The sequence below is a fragment of the Gobius niger genome (assembly GCF_951799975.1).
Source record: "Gobius niger genome assembly, chromosome: 18".
In the NCBI taxonomy this organism is placed as follows: domain Eukaryota; kingdom Metazoa; phylum Chordata; class Actinopteri; order Gobiiformes; family Gobiidae; genus Gobius; species Gobius niger.
In genome coordinates this window covers 13,126,173-13,146,903 of record NC_136869.1, presented here as the reverse complement: position 1 = coordinate 13,146,903, position 20,731 = coordinate 13,126,173, and the positions used below count along the sequence as shown (strand labels likewise).

The 20,731-nt window shown below is 40.1% G+C and overlaps 1 protein-coding gene across 4 annotated transcripts in view; it reads right to left on the bottom strand.

Moving 5' to 3' along the window:
• The window catches only part of ctnnd2a (catenin (cadherin-associated protein), delta 2a), a 223,842-nt gene that overhangs the window by 143,668 nt on the left and 59,443 nt on the right, over window positions 1–20,731 (bottom strand). For all 4 annotated transcript variants that reach the window (XM_079576430.1, XM_079576428.1, XM_079576429.1 and 1 more), the window contains exon 3: window positions 10,899–11,011. In XM_079576430.1, the coding sequence (XP_079432556.1) occupies window positions 10,899–11,011 (113 nt within the window). The remainder of the gene's footprint in view (window positions 1–10,898; window positions 11,012–20,731) is intronic.

Genomic DNA, 20,731 nt, shown 5'->3' with positions numbered 1-20,731 from the left:
CCCTAGAGGCCATAAGCGCCACTGCAGGTGTCGTACCATGTATTTTGCTCATTAATTGTCCATAAGAGTTAACTACTACGCTGACAGAAAAGACCAAGGGAGAGCATGATATTGTACATTCAATTACACAATGGAGAAAAACTTTTTCACTCAAACTTGGCTGTAAATACTTTTTAAGTGGCGCTAGCCCTAAGTTAGCTTTGCCCGTTAGCCTGGTAGCTTCTTCTTCGTGATTCCATTAGTGTGCATTGGTGCTCCGGGTCGGAACAGGTAAAGCTGCACCAGGGGGAGATGAAAGACCCCCCAATCATCCGATCAACACTTGTATTACCCCCAGAAGGACTACGAAAAGGATTTATTAAAAAGTTGCTTTGTACTTTAAAGGTATTAATGCATTCAGTATAATGCGGTTCAATAGCTATATGTTTTTATACAGACTCTAAATAGATAATCATTAAATTACTTAAGACCAATTTACTACCATTGTTAGAGTACTTAATATATCCTTTATGTGTGTAGCATTTCACTAACTTCTTTCATTTGCCATACAACTGATTATTTTGCATAATGTTCAACGTGCCATGCCAAGCCACTTCAGCAAGCCTGCGCCCACTGCATGCCTCCGAGAAGCTATAAAAAGTTATGAAACGGAGGCGGGATTCCCACACAAATACTTTTAAAATATGCCAGCATCTGATTGTCACACAAAATAAATTTCAAATTGTAAAAAATTGGAGAAGCCAGGACAGGATTTGGAAGGCGAGGGCAGATGGATGGCGCGAGCGTCGAAACAACGCACAGAGAGGCAGACAGAAAGATAGACAGTGGGGCCGACAGCAGCATGAGAGATGTCTAAACCTGCCGCCATTTTTCTCCTTTCCTTTTAGAGATGCATCATCAGTCATTAGAGAGGAGCATGACTTGGGGTATCATCATCATTCACACAGGCACATATGCAGTACACACACACAAACCAAAATACAGAGGGCGTATTTTAAGGTTTAATGCAGCGCCCTATAATTTCCCCCTTCTATGCTGCGTTTTGCTGAGCTTATAAAAACGCCCGCAGCTAATGGTGTGATGGATCCCTCTATTATCACCCGATGCAGCAGAAGAGGGTGGGGTGCACTGAGATAAAGGAAGGTAATTGGATAGTATTTTAGCAGTGGGCACTCATGGACAGGAAGAAATGAAATCCTGAATGGGAAAAAATGCCCTCATGTGTAAAACCGTATGTTACGCTGTAAATATGTCAGAAGGCAATTATAAAACATTAAGAATACAGTATCGATTAGTGGTTTTCAGCTGGAACGGCACCGGGATGCCCCATGATGACGAGCCACAACCCAAATAAGAATAAATCTATTAAAATACGGTATTTTCACTAAGATTTTTGTTGATTGAAGGCATTGAAGTGGTCATGGTCAAAAGAAATTGACCCAAGAATGTTGAGTGGTTCCATGACCCGGTTTTCGGTCACAACCCACCAGTTGAGAACGGCTGGTGTAGATCTTTGTAATGTTTTAACGCTGAAAACTTTGACTTGGAAGTGGATTATGGGTATCCAATATGTGCAAAATGGTTGAGATGCAACATAGAGCAAAGTATTGATGTGATGAGGGTAGTCAATATATTTTAATAGCATGTCTTCTTATAAGGCAAGGCTGAATCAGGAAATAATTACACATTTATGAATCTAAATCTAAATTGGTGTTTAAATGAATAGAGTCTGAAATTGCAGATAACCCTGAGCACACTTGACGTACCAGTGGTCCCTCATCATCCCCAAACTTGCACAATAGGCTATTCCTCCACCTCGGTTATTACACACTATAAGCATTTGGGTGAAAGATAAGCCGATGTACTGTATGTATTGTATGTCCTGCGTGAATAGCTGCTCCTCAGGGTAAGACAACTTTACAGTCTGGCGAGTGCGTTTGCCCCTGAGACCAGTATAGGCGCAGTGTTAGAAGTGTGTGGCTATGACTGTGAATGTTACACCGTGAGTGAGCTGGTCCCTGCTGCTCGGAAAACTAAATGTCACGACTTGATTAGAATAAATAGTGCTATAGGACTCTGGGACATCTACACACATTAGGGCAGCGCATGTGTGGCGACTTATAGCTTTTGTTCACTCTTACTTATACTACACACACACACACGCTGTTAAAGTTTAGGACATTGGCGATTTACCTCTCCCTGACCTGCCCGATGGGTCTCAGGGCAGATGTGAAGTCTGAACAACACAATCAGAAAGCTGTTACTACCTCTGGGCATGAACTTTACACCTCCGCACTCCTCACGCTTCCCTCTCCGCCTCTCCTGCAGCCACTTTACGTCTCTGTCTGTCGGCTACATTGGAATGTGTTAACTTGGACGAATTTGGAAAAGTTTTGCGATCGATAAGAACACAGTTTACAACAGTTAATTATCCAAGTTAGCAGAACACATATGTAGAGGTAGAAACAGGTTTGACACATAATAAAGCCCATGAAGACACTGGGATGGGGACAGAGGGGAAATTATAATACCTATTTTGACCTTCATTTAACCAGGATCTAATCTAATGAGATTTCAGAATCTATTTGTACATGTTTTAGGGGTAGGGGTAATTGGAGCAGCCAAAGAACAAACAAACTCCACAAAGAAATGCCCTGACACCTTCACACTCGCAGTCTGCACAATTTATTATTTGCAACCATATCACCATCCATAGAATAATGCTTAAAAAGATGGAAGAAAACATGGTAAGGGTTATGCTGGGTTGACCACTGCAAATACTGGTTACCTTACAAATGATTTTTCCATTGCGCAACGAACCCCAAAGCTTAAGTTATACAATGCCAACAGCCCCATTGATTTCCATCTTGACAAATGTGTCCAAAATAAATGAATGCATTAAGTCAGAATGGTAGGAAGGGGAGATACGTGGTGGAAAATGGGACAATGCAAACATACTGTGCGGAAAATAAAAGAGCGATAGACAGCACTAAAAACTGAAAAATAATAAATCAATGACTCTATTCTGCAGCTGCTACGGCGTAATGAAAGCTATTTATTAGGCTTTTCTCTAACTCTCTCCCTGCTCCCTCGTTCCTTCATCCTCTCCTGTGTTAGAGCCGCCTCCAGCATTGATACGCTTATCTCCTCAGACTAAACACTAACACTTCCATTAAGCACAAAAACACTCATTTAGAGGTCACATTTGCCCTGCCTCCTTCGTCATCTGCATACCAACATTGGAGATACCTTCTCTCACGCCAACTCCTGTCCTCTTGCCACGTTGCCTTTTGTTGTCCTATTATAAATGTACCAATATTAAACCGTTGAATCTATTGAATTTAATTTCTTAACCCTGACCTGAAGCAAGCACATATTCTCCAGTTTAGCTTTATCCAAATATACAAGCTTGAAAAAAGTGTCGATATAGCAATGAAAACGCAACAAAAATGTGACAAAAAAGCAACAAAAACCCAGCAAAAAAGAAGCCACAAAAAAGTGACAAAAAAGCGACAAAGAGGCAAAAAAAGAGCAACAAATGTGATGAAAACAAATGTGATGAAAACACAACAACAAAAATATGAAAACACAACACAAAAAATACGAAAAACACAACAAAAAAGATAAGAAAACATGACAAGAGAAATAAAACGAAAACATGACACAAATGTGCATAAGTGTGGCAGCAACGCAACAAAAAAGTTACCATCAGTTTTGTAGGTCTTAGCTTTCAAATGAGGCTGGTCTGGCCTATAGCCTATAAGCTACAATCCAGAAGCTTTTAGATTTGGGTAGCCGAACTAGAGAAAATGCGCTCGATTAAGGCAGGCCCAAGAGGTTAAACAGCAATGTGTAAGTAATTGTGCCACAAGAAGACTTAAAAACTATACACCATGGTTAAAACATGGTTAAAATAAGAAAAATTAAAACTAAACGTTTGCCCATTTTTAAGTTGCAACCTGCTTTTTTTACAAGGATATTGAGTTACTACTACACTACAATTCTGCAATAACAATAATTTACAATATATTATTCAGCCCTACTTGGAAATGTAATACATTTCCAAGTAGGACTGAATAATACATACTCCCAAAACACCTAACATAAGCGTCTGATGTACTGTCCCATCCAACCCCCTCACTCCTGAAGAGAAACTCAACATCCTGTGCCCTACCCTCAAAGCTTTATCTTAAATTAAGAAATATTAAAAGCCTCCAGCCAAGGGTGTGTTTACTCGTAGCCAGTGGAATATAACAACATCATAATTGCATCTAACCACTGCATCCATAAGCTCGTGTGACACCTCTTCTATGGTCTTTGTAATCTATTGCTGCTAGCCACGATTAGCTCAATAGCCAACTTCACATTATTTCCTCGACAGTTCACGGGCGATGCTTTAATATGCCTATAATGTCTCCCAGAATGCATAGCAAGGACACTGGAAGGCAGATGGCGTCCATGAAACTTAAAGCGCTCTGAATCTGTCAAGGAATACCCACGGCATTTATCTACCACTGTGAGGACATAGATAAGCCAAAATATTCGTATTGAAGCTTAGTTAAAATGTCATTTATTCATAAATGAGGTGACAGTGATTCAGGTAGGGCAGTTGTCATAATATACATTCATCATTTTCTAACCTAAACATTTATCAAGCCAGAACAGAATGTCTGACAATGGCGACGCATAAACAAGCAGCAGCTTCTCTCTTTCTTGGTACAACTGTGTTTTTTTTCCTTTTTGTAGTTTCTGTGTTCCACATCATTCTACTGGATACTTTTCTACATCTTTGCTATGTTTTTGTAAAGTCCAGCAGATTTTTGTTTTACTGCAAAGAGGACGTACTGGCCATTTAAAGCCACATTTATTTTATGTCAGATATTTTCATCATTGAAAAATACCTCATAAATATACAAACATGTGCTTTAGCTCATCTCTCCTAAGCTATGACGTTACCGGGGTGGGTTCGTCTTCAGCTCGTCTCCATGGAGATGTCGACTAATTTGAGTAGCAGAATTTGAGATTTAAATAGGTTAAGTCCTCATCCAAATCCATTATTTGATTACCCACTGCAGATATAGCATTTTCTGTGTTGAGCTGGTCATTTGGAGCATGTTTTGTACTGATGGCAGTATAGTCAAAACATTTACACAGTGTGCCTTTAAGAACAGCTAGGTGATGAGCTAAAGACATTTAGCTGATGAGCTAAATGTCTTCTTCTGAAACATTGAAGAGGCACCAAGAGCAATTTCGTTGTGCAATTGTACAATGACAAATAAAGCACTTGCACACAGTCATCTGCCACAATAAAAGACCATCATTTTTATATTGTCAATTATATATTCACCAATGGCCAAACATTCCCCATTTTCTACCATGTAAAATATTATGAATACTGGCTAGTGGCTATATCAACCATTTAGTGCTGTGCTGTAGATTGTAAAGTTTTATTGAAGGTCTGAGCCAGAGTGCCAGTCAGGCAGAGAAGACAGCAGGAGCAAAACGTCTCCAACAGGCTGCCACTTACCACTAATGCTAGAAAAATGATAAATTAGGCCCGGCACGCCAGTCAGGGTGCACACGAGTGGGCGTGTGTGTTTCCCCCAGCAAACAGTTGTGCCGCATGCCAACAGCTCTCAGTGTGAACAGATGTTAGGCAGTTAGGCCCTGGGTTCTGGCGCCACGGTCGGACATTTTTAGGGTCCTATAGGCTCTAAAGAGGACTCCACGGAGACGCCAGAATTGCTTTATCGAGCGGAACACAACGGAAGACATGCAGCGACTGCCCAGAAGAAACACAGGAACAGCACTGGCTCCAGCTATGTGTAATTCGAGCCCACTGCGGAGGGTATACCACTGTCTGTTAGGGGAAATAGCACCAATACAGAGTTGTAGGTGGGACGATCCCAGGAGTGCAAGTGAGCAACGCTGAGGCTGCAGCTTTTGTACTGCACCGCCATATCAACAGAAATAGTTGTAGTAGAAGACAATCCATTAGGGCTGCAAAATTAATCACAAATGAATAGCAATCGCAAGGTTAATACTTACAATAAGCAAAGCGCAGTGACTGAATTCAGGGTATACAACATCATTTGAAAACAATATATCCTGTCTCCATGCAGTATAATGTTTAAAACTTCTTGTTCCTGTAGCTTATACCCCCACAAACATGTTCTGAAATGTTTAAAGTCAATTCATAGATGAAAAGTTGAATATAATCGCAGCCCTGACTGTTCTTGCATTGCATCTTGCGTTCAAGACCAATTTGCAGTTGTTTGAAGTATAGGACGGTTTTCAAAAGAGAACCAAATTTGAGTCAACCCACAATCAAAGAGTCTTCCTCAGTTACATGATCTTGTAGTATTTTTGCTCTTTTATGTGATCCATCAGTTTGACGGACCTTAAGGCACCACAAACCTAAAATATTCTTAGAATGTCCTTGAATTTCCCTCATATTGTGGCAACACATTAGCAGTCAGAGCCACCACGCCTCTATATTTAGCTGCTACCTGTCAGGGGCTGATGAAGGAGAGGGAAATGAGCGCTGATGTTTGAGACCATGGGAAAGGTTAGCACTGTCTTTCTGAATAGCTTCAAACTGCTCTGATCGCTCACGGTTGCGTCACTCATTGATATTTTCACAACACAGGAAAAACATTGTGTTGGTCTGTGCACTGAAGATGTCAGTCTCCAGATCTGCACATTCATAATCAGTAAGACAATGTTGATTATAATATAATGCTGTGGGATGTTTCGATTGTATGGTTGTCTGTCACACTCTCTTGATGTGATAATCATTTGACGACACAGAAACCCTCACAACAAATCCACACAATCCAAACATCTATATAAAAGTGTTGAATGAGTAAACATTAAAGCCTGATTTAAAACATTATCCCTGTAATTTGTATTTTTGCGTATACAGCTTAAATTGCATAAATGATTCTGTTTGTCTCAAGGCATTCAAAACGGGTGTCTCGAGCTTGCGCCTGTATGCATCTAGCTGGACAATTACGACTGTTGGATTTTGGCGAGGATATGATGCGCTAAATTGTGTTTTCCCCCGATTAAATCGACCATTAAATAAAAAAACTTTGTAATCAATGCAGACAACCCGCCCATTATTTGAGAAAACATTACTCGGAATAAAATATATTCAAAATCATTACGAGCATGACTGTATCAAGATGTGTCTGAGTGCTTTGATTTCCGCGCGGTTTCATTTGCAAGTATCGACTTTGTGTCCAAACTCTGGGATAAAAGATGTGAATTATGTTTGGGGTGGATATTTTGTGCAAGGCTCTGACATGGAGCTAATAAGCTAAAGCGATCATAATGTCAAGAGGAGGAGGCGGCTTTGAAAGATGAGTCGTAATCATTGTTGCTCAACTATGAAAGAATCACATGTGGTACTGGCTTATGCTGTGCAATAAGTAAATGTATCGGCAACGTAAAAAAAAGTTTCACATGAACCCAAACTTATTACAAATTTGATTTGAGTAAATCCCCACAAAGGTTGATTTTAAGACAGACCGCAAAGTATTGAAGCCTCGGAAAATTAGGTTCTTAGTATCAAATAGGGATGCACCGATCGGATACAGGTATCGGATATCGGAACCGATACTGGAAAAAATACGATATCAGGTATCAGCTACAAATATCCGATACTGAACCAATACCAGTTTTGGCTTAAAAGCACAACTTTTACCACTAGCATGCTAAAGCTAGCAGGTGCATGCTAATGCTAATGAAAACTAATCAAGGCTGGGTCAGAAACTATGAGAAGCCTTATACAATAAAATAACCACAGCTGAAGTTTGTATTTTAATAAGAAATAACTGATCTAACATATATGTAATGATCAGATCACTTCATGTGAGTTGTTTAATGTAACCTAAAGCCTGTCATATATCCAAGGATAATTAGTGTAGAAAAGTCCAGTGATCCTTGTTTAATGTTTAGCCACTAGGTTATCAATAGATATAATAGATATAGATTTGGCATCATGACAATGAAATATGACTTTATTGATCTTTAAATGGAGAATCAATCAAGAGTCTCTTAAATGTTTCACTCCGAGAAAGCCACTTTAAATAAAGTCTCTCGGTATCGGCAGACACTCAAACCCTAGTATCGGTATCGGTAGCAAAAAAGCTGGTACATCTCTAGTATCAAGTAGTATCTCAGTGTAATTTTTTGACAATCCTATTCTCAAATCCTAGTCCTAAATTAGATAAAATCACTAAAGTGTACTCTCATAGCCAGGCCAGCCAGACCTCCTTTACATTATGCTGAGTTCTGAAGAACGTTATTAACAAGCGGATTAACCTGAGAAACTTAGCAGCTTGTTTATATTAAATTTAACCAAACATGTCACACAGACTATTGCCATCTTCTGCCAAATCAACAGATAAACTGCTGAGCTATTTCAATTGCAGGTGAGAAAGTTATAAAGTTTACTCTGAATGACATGTGATTTGAGAGTCTTCCTCATTTGAGCGCTACATTACAATTTTGTGATAGGTAAACCATCCTGCTTTTGAAATGAATGCAGGAACGTCTACATGGCCAGGCTAGTATTTCCAAACACAACTTCAATAAAGATGCTTCTCCTCCGCTTTTTACTGTATTTAAATAATTCACTTTTTATTCAGTTTCAATTGCATTTTTACACGTGCAATAATGGAGCTGGGGAATTTCTTACAACCGCTGACAGGTTTAAAAAGTAATGAGTGTGTCTTGAACAATTCTGAAGGAACCGTCTTCGCGGTAACCTGGAACGGCATTTGAAACTCGTCTGGAGAAGCAAGCCAGAGTAAGACAGAAAAAGTTCAGACGGGCTTCTCTTCTGTTCCCCTGCCCCCTCAGGCTTGTGTACTAATGCAATAAGTTGCCTGAGGGATTCAGAGGAATACTGAATTTATATCAGTCTGCTTCTTTGACATGGCAGAAAAACATTGACGCCAATACTCCAGTTTACACATGCGGGCTCGCTCACAACAACAAAAATCTATAAAACGTAAATAATTCAGACTTAACTTTTTTGCCAAACTTTCGCTAAGAGTTGTGTAGCCTTAGTGAGTCAACTCTAAAACACTGCGGAAGATGAATTTAAATGTGGGTTATTTAGTGTAAAGCATGAACAGTTAGTATGAAATTCCCAGTGCCCACAGTATTTCACTGTGCAGCAAGTTGCACTAGATGTTTCTACCCTTAACTCATTCTTATCATGTTCTACGCAGAGCTTTAGTCAAGTCACTAGCCCGGTTCGAGTCAGTAAAATAAAGTCCAAGTCAATTCAATATCAAATCAGAGTCACAACAAGTCAAGTATTTTTGAAGTTCAAATCAAGTACTACACCTCTGTTTGAAGATTACAATTATTTACTCTTAGCAATGCCAGGTTTGTGAAGCTTAATATGCCCAAAAGATTTGATGCAAGGCAAGTTTGAAAGGCACTTTGGGGGAAACAGTTTTCTCGCCCGTAAATTTGGCCCTGGGTTTTGCTGATGTGCCTGTATTTATCAAGCCCTTGGCAAGTGTCATGCTGTTTGTCTGCCTGTGTCAGAGTGTGCATATTTGTGAACACTGTGTTTTTCTCACTTCCCACAATGCACTGTGTTGTTTTAGCCTCTGAAACAGTGCTGAGCGTGTGGGCTCAGATCTGTCCAGGCGGCTCACAGCATGGGGCACGAACGTCTTCACCACCGGCAGTCATCAACCCGACAAAATGCTCCGAGAATACACTGTAGGTTTGTCTGTTTGCGTATACTCTGACATGTCAAAAACTTTGGGTTAACAGTCAGTTGCAACGTGGGAATTACTCTGTTGACAAGTTTGAAAATGGGCAAAAATGTAACTCAAGAGACACGGCAGACATCATTTCTGAGTAATGCTTCTTATAAAGTTTGTCTCATTCTATGTTGTCACCTAGAGATACATCGATCCAGCGTTTTTGCTATCAATACCGATACTGGGATTTGAGTATATGCCAATATTCAATATTAACCGATACCAACAGACTTCCTTAAAAGTGTCTTTCTCTGAGTGAAAAAGTGAATGATCCTCGTATTTTCATTGTAAGATCAATAAAGTAATAAAAATAATAATAATAGATAAGTCTTATATCAAAGACGCTTTACAAATGAGACTAGTATTTTCTTGTCATGATTTTACAGATCAATAGTCAATTGTATCTATTAATAAACTAATGGGAAGTTATTTATTTTTTATTTTTTTTAACAAGGATCACTGGACCTTTTTATAACCTTGGCTACATGACTAATAGGCTACATTAATATCAACAACTCAAATAAAGATCATTACAACTTTTGCAGCAGTGACTATTTTATTCTAATGGGCTACTTTAGGTATTTCCATCTTAGTTTCTGTTCCAGTCTTGATTAGTTCCCATTAGCATTAGCATGCTGCCACTAGCTTTAGCATGCTATTGCTAGCCACAGTTTTGCACGGCAATCAACAATACATTTGCGGAGGTTAAAACTAATTCAGCGATTGAATTCTTCCGGTTCTTAGCTTTAAAATTATTCACTTAGATTTAGTTGGTGAAAGTTGTGTTTTTTAAGGTGTTGCATGTATTTGAGCCAATTTCTAAGTCGGAATAGTAAGAAATAAATCTTACTTACAAAAACTATCATGCCCTCACAATGAATGTACTGTATCTAAACGGTCAATTAAGAGACAAATCAATTAATAGACAAAAAAGGAAAAATGTAACAGCAACAATCAGTCATTTTTGTCAAGAAACATCAGAGAAGAGTCAAATGAGGTCATGTGTCACGCCCACCCCCAATAATTGTGTCCACTTTTCCAGTAACCCTACACCTGGCCCGTATCCAGACACTGCAGCGCACACAGACAGAGGGGCTGGCATGTTACCTGATGCTGCTCATGCTGCCGGCCTCAGATCCCAGCTTGCATCTCTCCAGCTGCGTGGCCACAATCTGACGCTCAGCCTCCAGCTCCCTGGTGAGGCGCTCAAACTGCAGCTCCTGCCGAGACAAAGAGAAATGTACGTTCAAAGACATAAAAGGCCAATGAATATCTGTGAGATCAAAAGCCGTCAAAGATATGAAAGCTGTCTTTTGTCTTTACTGATGAATAATTTGTAGGTGGGCATTTAAAATTATTTTAAGCTTTTAGATCAAATATAACGTATAGCTAACACTCTCTGTTATCACCAATCACAATAATAATAATAATAGCTATGGGTGAAAGCTCTTCCTCTTGTCTGTTTTCCCCAACATTGCAGCTTTGGACATGATCATTTGTGGGCATATCTGTATCTGTATGTTCAGTTCACTGCCATAACAACAGGTTTTCAAGTCATAATCGCATGAAACCAACAGCTGTATGAACGAGGTTGAGTTCCATAGTGACCTCGGTTCAGTTTTAGTATGACAGGCAGCTCTATGTGGAAATGCTGCGATACTGTACTGTGACTTAAGTTGTAGTGAGAGGGAGAAGAATAAGCAAAAGTTCAAACAACAAAGTGATACATTTGTCATCCTTTGGCAACTTGATAATATAATTTCCTTTATATTAGTCAAGCCCGGTCCAGATGTGCATGGAAAAACAAACACGAGATGAATCACAAAGCCTCACTTTCATGTCTTTAAATCATTAGTTTGGGCGAGATTGTATTCAGAATCATAATAGCGCATAGAGAATCATTAAAGCAAATATGCCTTCACCTCTGAAATTACCCCCCATGGAGTCGCAGTGAGCCTCGTGACAGAGCAGTCCAGTGTATGGCAGCCACTAATGTTTATATAAGATGTTTGGCACAACAGTTTCCTCCAAAGTGGGGCTAAGTTACTCTGGGTGCACTCCTTACTCTCCAGTGCCTCATTCACAAAGAAGAACAGAGCTTAAAGAAGTGACAAAACCATTCAGCAGAAGGCGAGAATGTCAAAATTGTTAAATTACTACGTACAATGCCACTTGCATCCATTTAAAGATCTTATAATATGCTCTATCATCAGGGAGTGTGAGCACTGAAATGATCAGAACAGTTCTGACTGATCTTTATAAACACAGGTCTTAGTACCAAAAGCATTTTTGTTTTGTCCGATCTGATACCAATACTCAGGCTGAGTGAAGCTGCCGATAACAAGTGCAAATAAAACAAAACACGACGATTTAAGGCCCTTTGTTTCTGTTATTGGCTCTTGCTAGTCATAACCATTACCATACATAGCAGGGAAATAAAATGGTATTGAGGCATTGATATTGTATAACAGAGAGAGGGCCTGTTTGCTTGGAGGAGGGACGATTTTCTTTGTCAAAATACCAAAGGCCAATGCTGCCAATTGTAGCCCAAACTAAAGTTCCACTTTTCACAAATGCCAGTGCTGAACATCATATATGACTAAACAGGGTGTTATGCCACAGATTTTTAAGGATTTGACAGCATTTCCAACATTTTAGAGTACTTTACCAGGTATTTGTGTATCTTAAAATCATCTCAAGGGCCAGAGGTTTTATGCATGAGGGCCGGATCTGGCTCCCGGGCCTCACGTTGCCTACCGCTGCTGATACCTAGATAGAATACAATCATTCATGTGCACTTCTTATGTCACCCTTCTCTTTGTGTCATTGTATCATTGTATTACTTACTCATTTTATTGGAGAGACAAAGCATCTTCACATCTACACAGACTAATTTACATGTTGCCATCTATACAATCTGCAGCATATTTCTCTGCTAAGTAGTGACTGACTCAATGGACATACAGTGGATCCAAGGCACACAAAAAAAAGTGGGTTACCTGAATTTATTATCTACATTTTAAGGAAATACAGTGTTCCAGTTTGAGCTTGTAGATGCAGTTGTGCTAAGCGTCACACACCACATTTCCCTCGATGTGTTTCAAAAGCTCAGTAAACAATGCTTTGTCAGCCCTTTTTAAATATTTAGGAATGCTGTCTTGTGCCTTAACTTTGTAGCGTACCAAAATAGATGACTGCTGAAGCGCCAGTGTTTTCTCCAGGCAGTGTTTGTTACCTCCACTTTCCATTGTTTTCGGTTATAATTTGTGGCTTGTTGATAAAGCGTGAAAGTATTCATGCACACTATACAAAAGTCATGCGCATATGTTGCCTTCAATATATTTTAAAGTTTTGTTTCCTACCTGATGTAAAGCTTGCAAAACAATGCTTACACACCTAACATTCTTAACAAATATAAGCAGAGAAAAGACCTGTGCCTATATTTAGCTCTTCTCTGTGTGTGTTGTTTATGCATGTGTGTAGGCTTCCAGTTAATCACAGCCGCGTGTGGCGGATCAATAGGCTGCTGACCCACCCTCTCCCTGCTCAACTGTGTAAGCGCCAGTACATGCATGTGCAAAAGCCAAGATAGGGAAAGAAGGAGAGCACTGCAGAGTGTATGCTAGTTTGATTGGTTTTCTCAAAGCCATTTGAAGTCCTGAATGAGTTGATCCCCAGTTGCTATCTCGAGTCTGCAACCTTAATCCCACCATCTCCTCAACACTACACAGCACATGGATATTCAGCTGGTCTAACACACACTCGAGAAGCTTTTGCACAAAAGGCATGACAACAAAAACAAGGCATATCCATCTTTTCTCATATTAAATCTGAACCTACTGGGGTGTGGAAGTTTAAACCTTACTATATCAATGCATTGTCTCTGCAATACATGTCCTCTCCCCGTCAGCAGACCATAGTATTTTCGGCGCCACATTTCACTATTCGAAGCATAAATGTGAGACTTGAGAACAGCATGAGCAGGTTTAGCCGCCCTGATGATTTGCACAGTGACTTGACGTTGGGGATTTGACTATGGTCTATTAAAGGCTCCAAACTCGTATTTCTAAATTATAGCTTTGTTTAACAGTGAGGTGCCATGCTTCAAAGCGGCACTGTGCTCCATGCCGCAGACTGCTTTGTCACCTTGTTTGCCACAGCTGCAACTATTTTAAATCCTCAGGGTGTAAAAATGCAAATCCCTGCACCTCAAGTAGCATTATGCTAATTGATGATGTATAATACCTCACTGCTAAAGCATTTTAAATGTCTTCTAAGGTAGCTTGGCAAGGCCTGAATCCCAAAACAGATGGGAAACCTGTTGTCTCCAAAGGCGTTTATGTTAAATTATGCATAACCCTTTGTCCCTCTCTCATTTAAAGCGTTCTACCAAAGACGCTGGATTGCTGTTTGTATGTTAAGATCAGTGATACCCGGATGAGCTGGAACGACTTTTAAATGCAATGTGATGAATTGGCTGAGTGTGAGTATTAAATCTGCTGACTTCTCCTACAGCATATTTGTGCATTAGGCTTAGGCAAGGTCATGGCAGGCCAGTGCCTGAGCTCAAGGTTTATTTAATTTGCAAATACTTTCGAAATCCGACCCCTACAGATGCAGAGGATACTACCAAGCCTCTATGGATACATAAGATATGATGTAAGATCCCATATGTCTGGCATTCTTTAAGCTGTTTGTCACTGATGGAGGTAACCCAACTATGCAAGTTACAAGCCAGAATGTGTTTTTTTTTTAAATATATATATAATTCCAAATATGAGATAAATGCAGAGGCGTTTTATCAGGAAAGGTAGTGTATATCTGATGGTGATTTAGCATAAAACATACGTAAATCACTGCATGAAAAGAAGTGGCCAATTAAGGTGCATAGATGGTGAATTGTAGAAAATTAAACTTAAGTAAATCAACTTTCTATATCTCCAAACCAAGTCAGCCACAAAATCAATGTGTGTAGTGAATAGCATAAGGAAACCGCAGCCAGCCTTGTCAAAAAGGTCTCTGGCAACTGCAGAGCACACCACCTCCAGCAATATAAATGAGGTCCTGACTCCTCCTACATGCTGTCGCTGCTCTTTCACACGCTGTACCTGCAGTCCCAGCCCTGAGTGTTCACCCACTACATAACACTGGGCCGGAGCCGGGGCGGGGTGGCTTTGTGCGGCTGATACTGCCAGATCTATAAGTTACAAATAGTTTTATAATAGAGTGGACTGCAGTCTAACTTTCCCCATGTCATTTTTGTCTGTTGCTTGAAAGAACAGGCCTATCCCTTCCCTCTGTGCTTTTACTGGGATTAAAACACACTGAAAGACTGGCATAATTGAAAATTGGATTTTAAGGAACCAATTTACAAACAAAACAAAGAAACCTGAAAATGTAAAAACTTGAGAAAAAGTAATGACTTGTTGTATCTTAAATTGGTTTCTTTTTTTCTTATTTGTATGTGAACTTTATTGTCCAAGTAGACGACAGAAAATGTAATTTGCTCCAGCCTGTCAGAAGTATAGTGTGACTGCTGCAGCACCAGGAACCCATTAGCAGATCTTGGTCTGGGCTACCAAGTTGAAGGATTAGACAACCATGCATGTTTTGATTAAAGGTAATCGATTTATCCAATATACGATACCAGTATTGGATCAGTGTAAACCTAGATCAGATGTAAATGTGAAGTATGAAAGTTGATTCCTGTAGTTTTACTCTATGACAGTGCACAGAAGTATTGTTTTCTAAGTTGGCAGCTTCTTCCGTGATGACGACAGTGTGCTCAGTTTATGTGTGTGGGCCTGTCTGTGTGTGCCTACAGATAAGGCCCAATCATTATAAAGTGTCCTAGGGGCAGCTATTAACTCGGCTGTTTTTGGATGACAGACAAAAGGCTATCAAACGGAGCAATGACCTTCAAGTTGAGAACAAACTCTGGCTCTCACATTTTTCACTCTGTCTTCAGTCGGTAAAAAGTGAGATGAGTAGCCTGAAGAAGCGAGGATGGTCCAAGTGAATAAGAGACAGTAAAAAGGTCAGTCTCCTCTTCGCTGTCACCGCACTGCATATCAAGACCCAGCTCAAATGCATATGCCGTCCTTGTGTCTATAGGTTTTATTCAAATTGAGCTGTGATTCTTTAATGTTTGTCGCCTTTTGCACTCCCACACGGCTTGTCTGGTCTGTCACATTAATGAATGCGCAGAGTCATCCAAAAGTCGGTGACAAGAAAAGATAGTGCCACATGAGAGACAACCTGATCTTCTAAAAACGATGGAAGACAAGGAGGGGAGAAAATACCAGAAATTGGGTTTTTATAAACAAATGTGCTCACTGTTTGGTTATGCATAGTGAGAGAAAACCTTGTGGATTTGTAAAGATATAAATATGTGTAAAAATCGAAATTCGCAACAGCGTTCTCCTTGCTGCCTTCAGCAACTGTCATCATTTGACATCTCTAAAGTATGGTCCTATTATTGTGCAATACTATCCAAATTCTGTTTTTTTTACTCCTTCTGTTTCACCCCTCCAAGGCGCAATGCACTGCTGTAGTGTTTTGCATTTTGATTTTGCAACTTTGCCCATTCATCAGGGTTTGGGGGAGGGAAAAAGTGCTCTGATCCAGAAATCATTTAGATGCGAATAGAGTGGCCGAAAAATTGTACTCATGAGTGTTGCGTCAAAAGAGGGATCATCAAATACAAGTAAGAAGCAGCATGATGTATTTTAACTATATCCTGCTTTGGGAAGAACAGTAGTGCAGAAGTGAGCGCGTGTGCCTCCAGGTGATCCTGAGTTTGATTCCCAGGCCGGGCACGAGCTTTCTGTGTGGAGTTTGCATGTTCTCCCCATGTCTCTGTAGGTTTCCTCCAGGTGCTCCGGTTTCCCCTTCCATGAGAATAGTAGGATCCTCACCAGGACAAGGACATTGCCTGGAAAAAGTATAACTACATTCCCAGAGCAAAACATACACAAGCAAACAGTAAGCAAATAAACAATCAAGGGCGAGCTTGTGTCGCTGTCGATTCTTCGTTAATATTCGGATAACAGGAACATGAATCACAAAAGTCACCTGCTGTCCATGTGTTTTTGGTCATTACCGCTGATTGGAAAACAGCTCTCGCTCTCCCCCCTGCGCCATCCATAGATTGTTTTTGAGGGGATTTGTGCATCCCAAAAGTGACGCTGCTCACGAACAACACGTACCTGCAAATCTGACTGCACGGATCTGTTTGAGTTTGGCAATGAGGGCTGGATGCCAGGCTAACAAGGACTCCCTTGCGAATGAGATGCTTAATCTCAGTGGAATTTTACTGGTTAAATAAAGGTCAAAGTCAAAAAGCAATATTACAAATATAATGTAACAGTAAAAATGTGGACCTTCCGTAGCTCAATGTGTATATCGAAACCGTATGTTCTCATGGAGATTTACCTGACTCACAAACCTCAGGAAGACATAATATGTGTGTATTTTCACACAAAACAATGAAAGCTTTCTTCTTCTAAATCCCTGAATAAGCTGTGCTTGTTTGAAAGTCTATCAATTAGCTGTGCACAGCGAGAGCGTGGCTCTCCCTCATAAGAGTGGATAATCAAGAGCTGCATGTTTGCAGACAGAGCCACAGTGTTCATTTGTGGGAGTAGGCTTGAGCGCAGGTGCCACAGCCATCTGGACAACAATGGTGATTGTAGGCTAAGAAATATTGCACAATTCAGTCTGCAGACTCTGCACTAACACCTATCTTTACAGAGAGCACAATAATCATTACCATAGGACAAAGGGGGCCGTGGTCTATTCTGCCAAATGGATTTTTCCCATTTACGTCTGATTCATAGAAGAGATTGCAGGGTTCAAGTCTAGCCTTTTGTATGGATTGTATAGATAATCACTATGTCTGAGCGATAGCTGCAAATTAAATATTGTAAGAGAAGTTGTTGCAGACTGTATATACACCTAGACTTTTGCTTTATGAGGAATCATTTGCAGTTAATTTGGTTTTGTGTTAAATGATCAGCTGCCAAAAGCTTCAAAATCCAGTCACATGCTTAGAGTGTATCAAAAAAAATAACAGCAGGGAACGATATTTATTTCAAATAAAAGGGGACGATTCAGGTGGCTTGTTGCCTAAATAATAATAATATAATAATAATAACGCCTCATGCCTCTTTCATGTATTCCTCCAGAGTGACTTATGTAACTATGTACAGTAGAGAGAATAATTTTAGCATTTCATTTTGAACTTGTTTATTACTTTGATGTGATTTCCCTCCACATGGAAACTCGCTAACCTTTGCTCAAAACTTCCTAACGACTTTATATGTTCAAACGTGAGAGTATTTTTAGACAAACTTTCTGTGCAGGTCCTAGGAGTGATGCCGAGCTGATAAATATGAATACAGAATTTAAATATCTCTCGTGCAGGCTTCAAAGACAGCTGAATCAAAGAGCCACATTGCTGAACCACTCAGAAATAAAGCGATTTGCGCAGGCGGGCCCTGGGTAAAGGCGGTGTCACTGAGTAAAAACACACAGAATATTTGCCTTAGTAACTACTAAAGTAAAGCTATGCAATTCATCAAAGTTTAACTGAAATCACTATCTCAACTTCGTCAATCTCAGTAATCGTCAGGGGCTTTTAAATGTTAAATAGCACTGGAATGGAAAGCCGCTTTTTGGTAAAAGTTGAGCTTCATATGTATAAATCATGAACCAAAACTGTAATTTGTTTTATTTATCAGTGGGAAAAATATATATAGATTGAGCAATAACAGGTAAAAAAAAACATGATTTATTATTATATTATTACTATTATCTCTTTCTTTCTTGTTTTGCCAGATTGCTCAGCTTTAGTAGCTCGTGTTAGAAGCTGGTTAGAAATCACAAATTTGACAACAACCAGCAGCTGGCCCATAAGATTTTTATAACAATAAATATTCAACACAGCAATGCTTTCTCTGATCTTCTGTGCTGAGTTATTAAAGGGTTTGGGGAATAAATCATATCATCTTCATTTGCAATGTGTTTTTCCCCCCAATTTTTGTCTTTTTTGTAAGCACACACAAATATTTTAAACTGGGAATTAGATGACAAAATAATTAAAGGAAGCAAATGTGGCATCTTAAAATATTAAATGAGGAAAAGCTTTTGAAAAATGACATTAATGAGAAGTCTGTAAATGCTTTGGCAATGTTCTAGCTATGGGCACTTATTAATGGGGACTTATTCATTTTTGTAATTTGTTTCTGGCATACGGAAGTCTGCACTTTAGTGGTTACATGTTACAATGTATCGTCAAATTATGGTTATTGCAATATGTCCACATTGCAAGAAGCCACACACATTGACTTGTATACTAACTGCTAACACTATACCAGTAATAGGATTAACCTTTTTGCTGGCATCACTAACAATGGGCATGAGTGCAGAGCATGTCTTGACTGCTGGCACCAGGACAGGGGGGAAGACAACATGATTTAGTTCACACTTATTCACTGTGGGTTTGGCCACAGACAAAATGTCACTTTTTAAATGTCACAGCCTAAATGCCATGCAGCACTACACACCATACGTGCACACACAGACGTGAATGCACACTCATATCATTGCCCTCACAGTTGATCCTGCAAGCTGAATCCTCAAACTTATAGGAGCAGCTCTTCTGGCAGCAACATCTCCTCTGGCACAAGAATGAGGAGCTAATGGTGAAGTTTTTTCCAAATTCACTGATGAATCTGTAGTGCTGTGCATATTGGCAAAGATATATGGCATCTGGCTGCAATTGGCATCTTGTTGAGGTCATGCACTATTCATTTTACTCCACGAGGACCATTTTGTTCCAAAACAGGGGTATTAAAGACTGTTTGAAATGTTCTACAGTGATACAAGAGAGCAGGAAGAACATTTCACAGTTCTTCACAAAGTGTGTTTGAAGCACTGGGCCAAATAGAAACTCTAGCCACTGGTGTGAAAGGCACATATTCCCTGTGGGGATGCCATATAAGACTACATTATTTATTTAAACATCTAGAGGATATTTGATATTAAGGTGACACATTGCTCAGCTTGTGCTGGCAGAAACCTAAAACACAGAATTAAGACCAACTGGGTAATTCTGGCCAAGAGTGAGAGTGTGTACACACTGCCCTTTAAACAGCATGTCCTGGAAATGAGCCCTTGAGTAGGGCATATCTCTGGCTGGTTCAGTGGAGTTACTCAGTGATCCACTAGAGCACAGAGTGTGGCTTGACCGGGCAGGTGCCAGGTGACGCTATGAGGAGGATATACTATAAAGCAGGACCGTGCTAAAAGCCCATCAGCAGAACCAACCCATACATATTCACACAGAGTGTCTCCCCTCCACCACCAGTACTGCTCTCCATCTACACCACATGATGTGACAGGGGACTCCAGAGGCCCCAAAGGTCATCCATCCCCTGGAAATCACAAGCACTTGTTTTGATAGATTAGCCGTGTAAGCACATGCACTCTTCTTTACAAGCCTGTGCAGCGTATGCAGAGGGAAACTTACCACAACACAAAAAACACATAAAAACATCTAAGTGTACTGCCAGAAATTCTTTTTTGTGGAAAACAGTAGTAGTTTATGGCTGTAAGATCCATTTAAACAGATGAAAAGGCAAAGCGTGTACAGGAGTTTGTAGCATGATAATCTGGAGGAGCACAGGTACTCCTGAGCATACAAGCCAATGTGACTGTGCAGTCTGACAGATACAGTATGCAAGTCCCTAAGCCTAAACCAGGCCGACAAGCGTGACAGTGATAAAATCGCAGACGGGCCCTTCGGCACAGCTTTCTCCGGCGGTAAAGGGTTTAACAAGCCTCTCTGCCAGCTCCTTTCATTGGAGTTCATTCACACCGCTAAAAGAAAGCATTTACAAATGCAACAATGTGGGATTGTGTGGCCTGTTTAATACAGT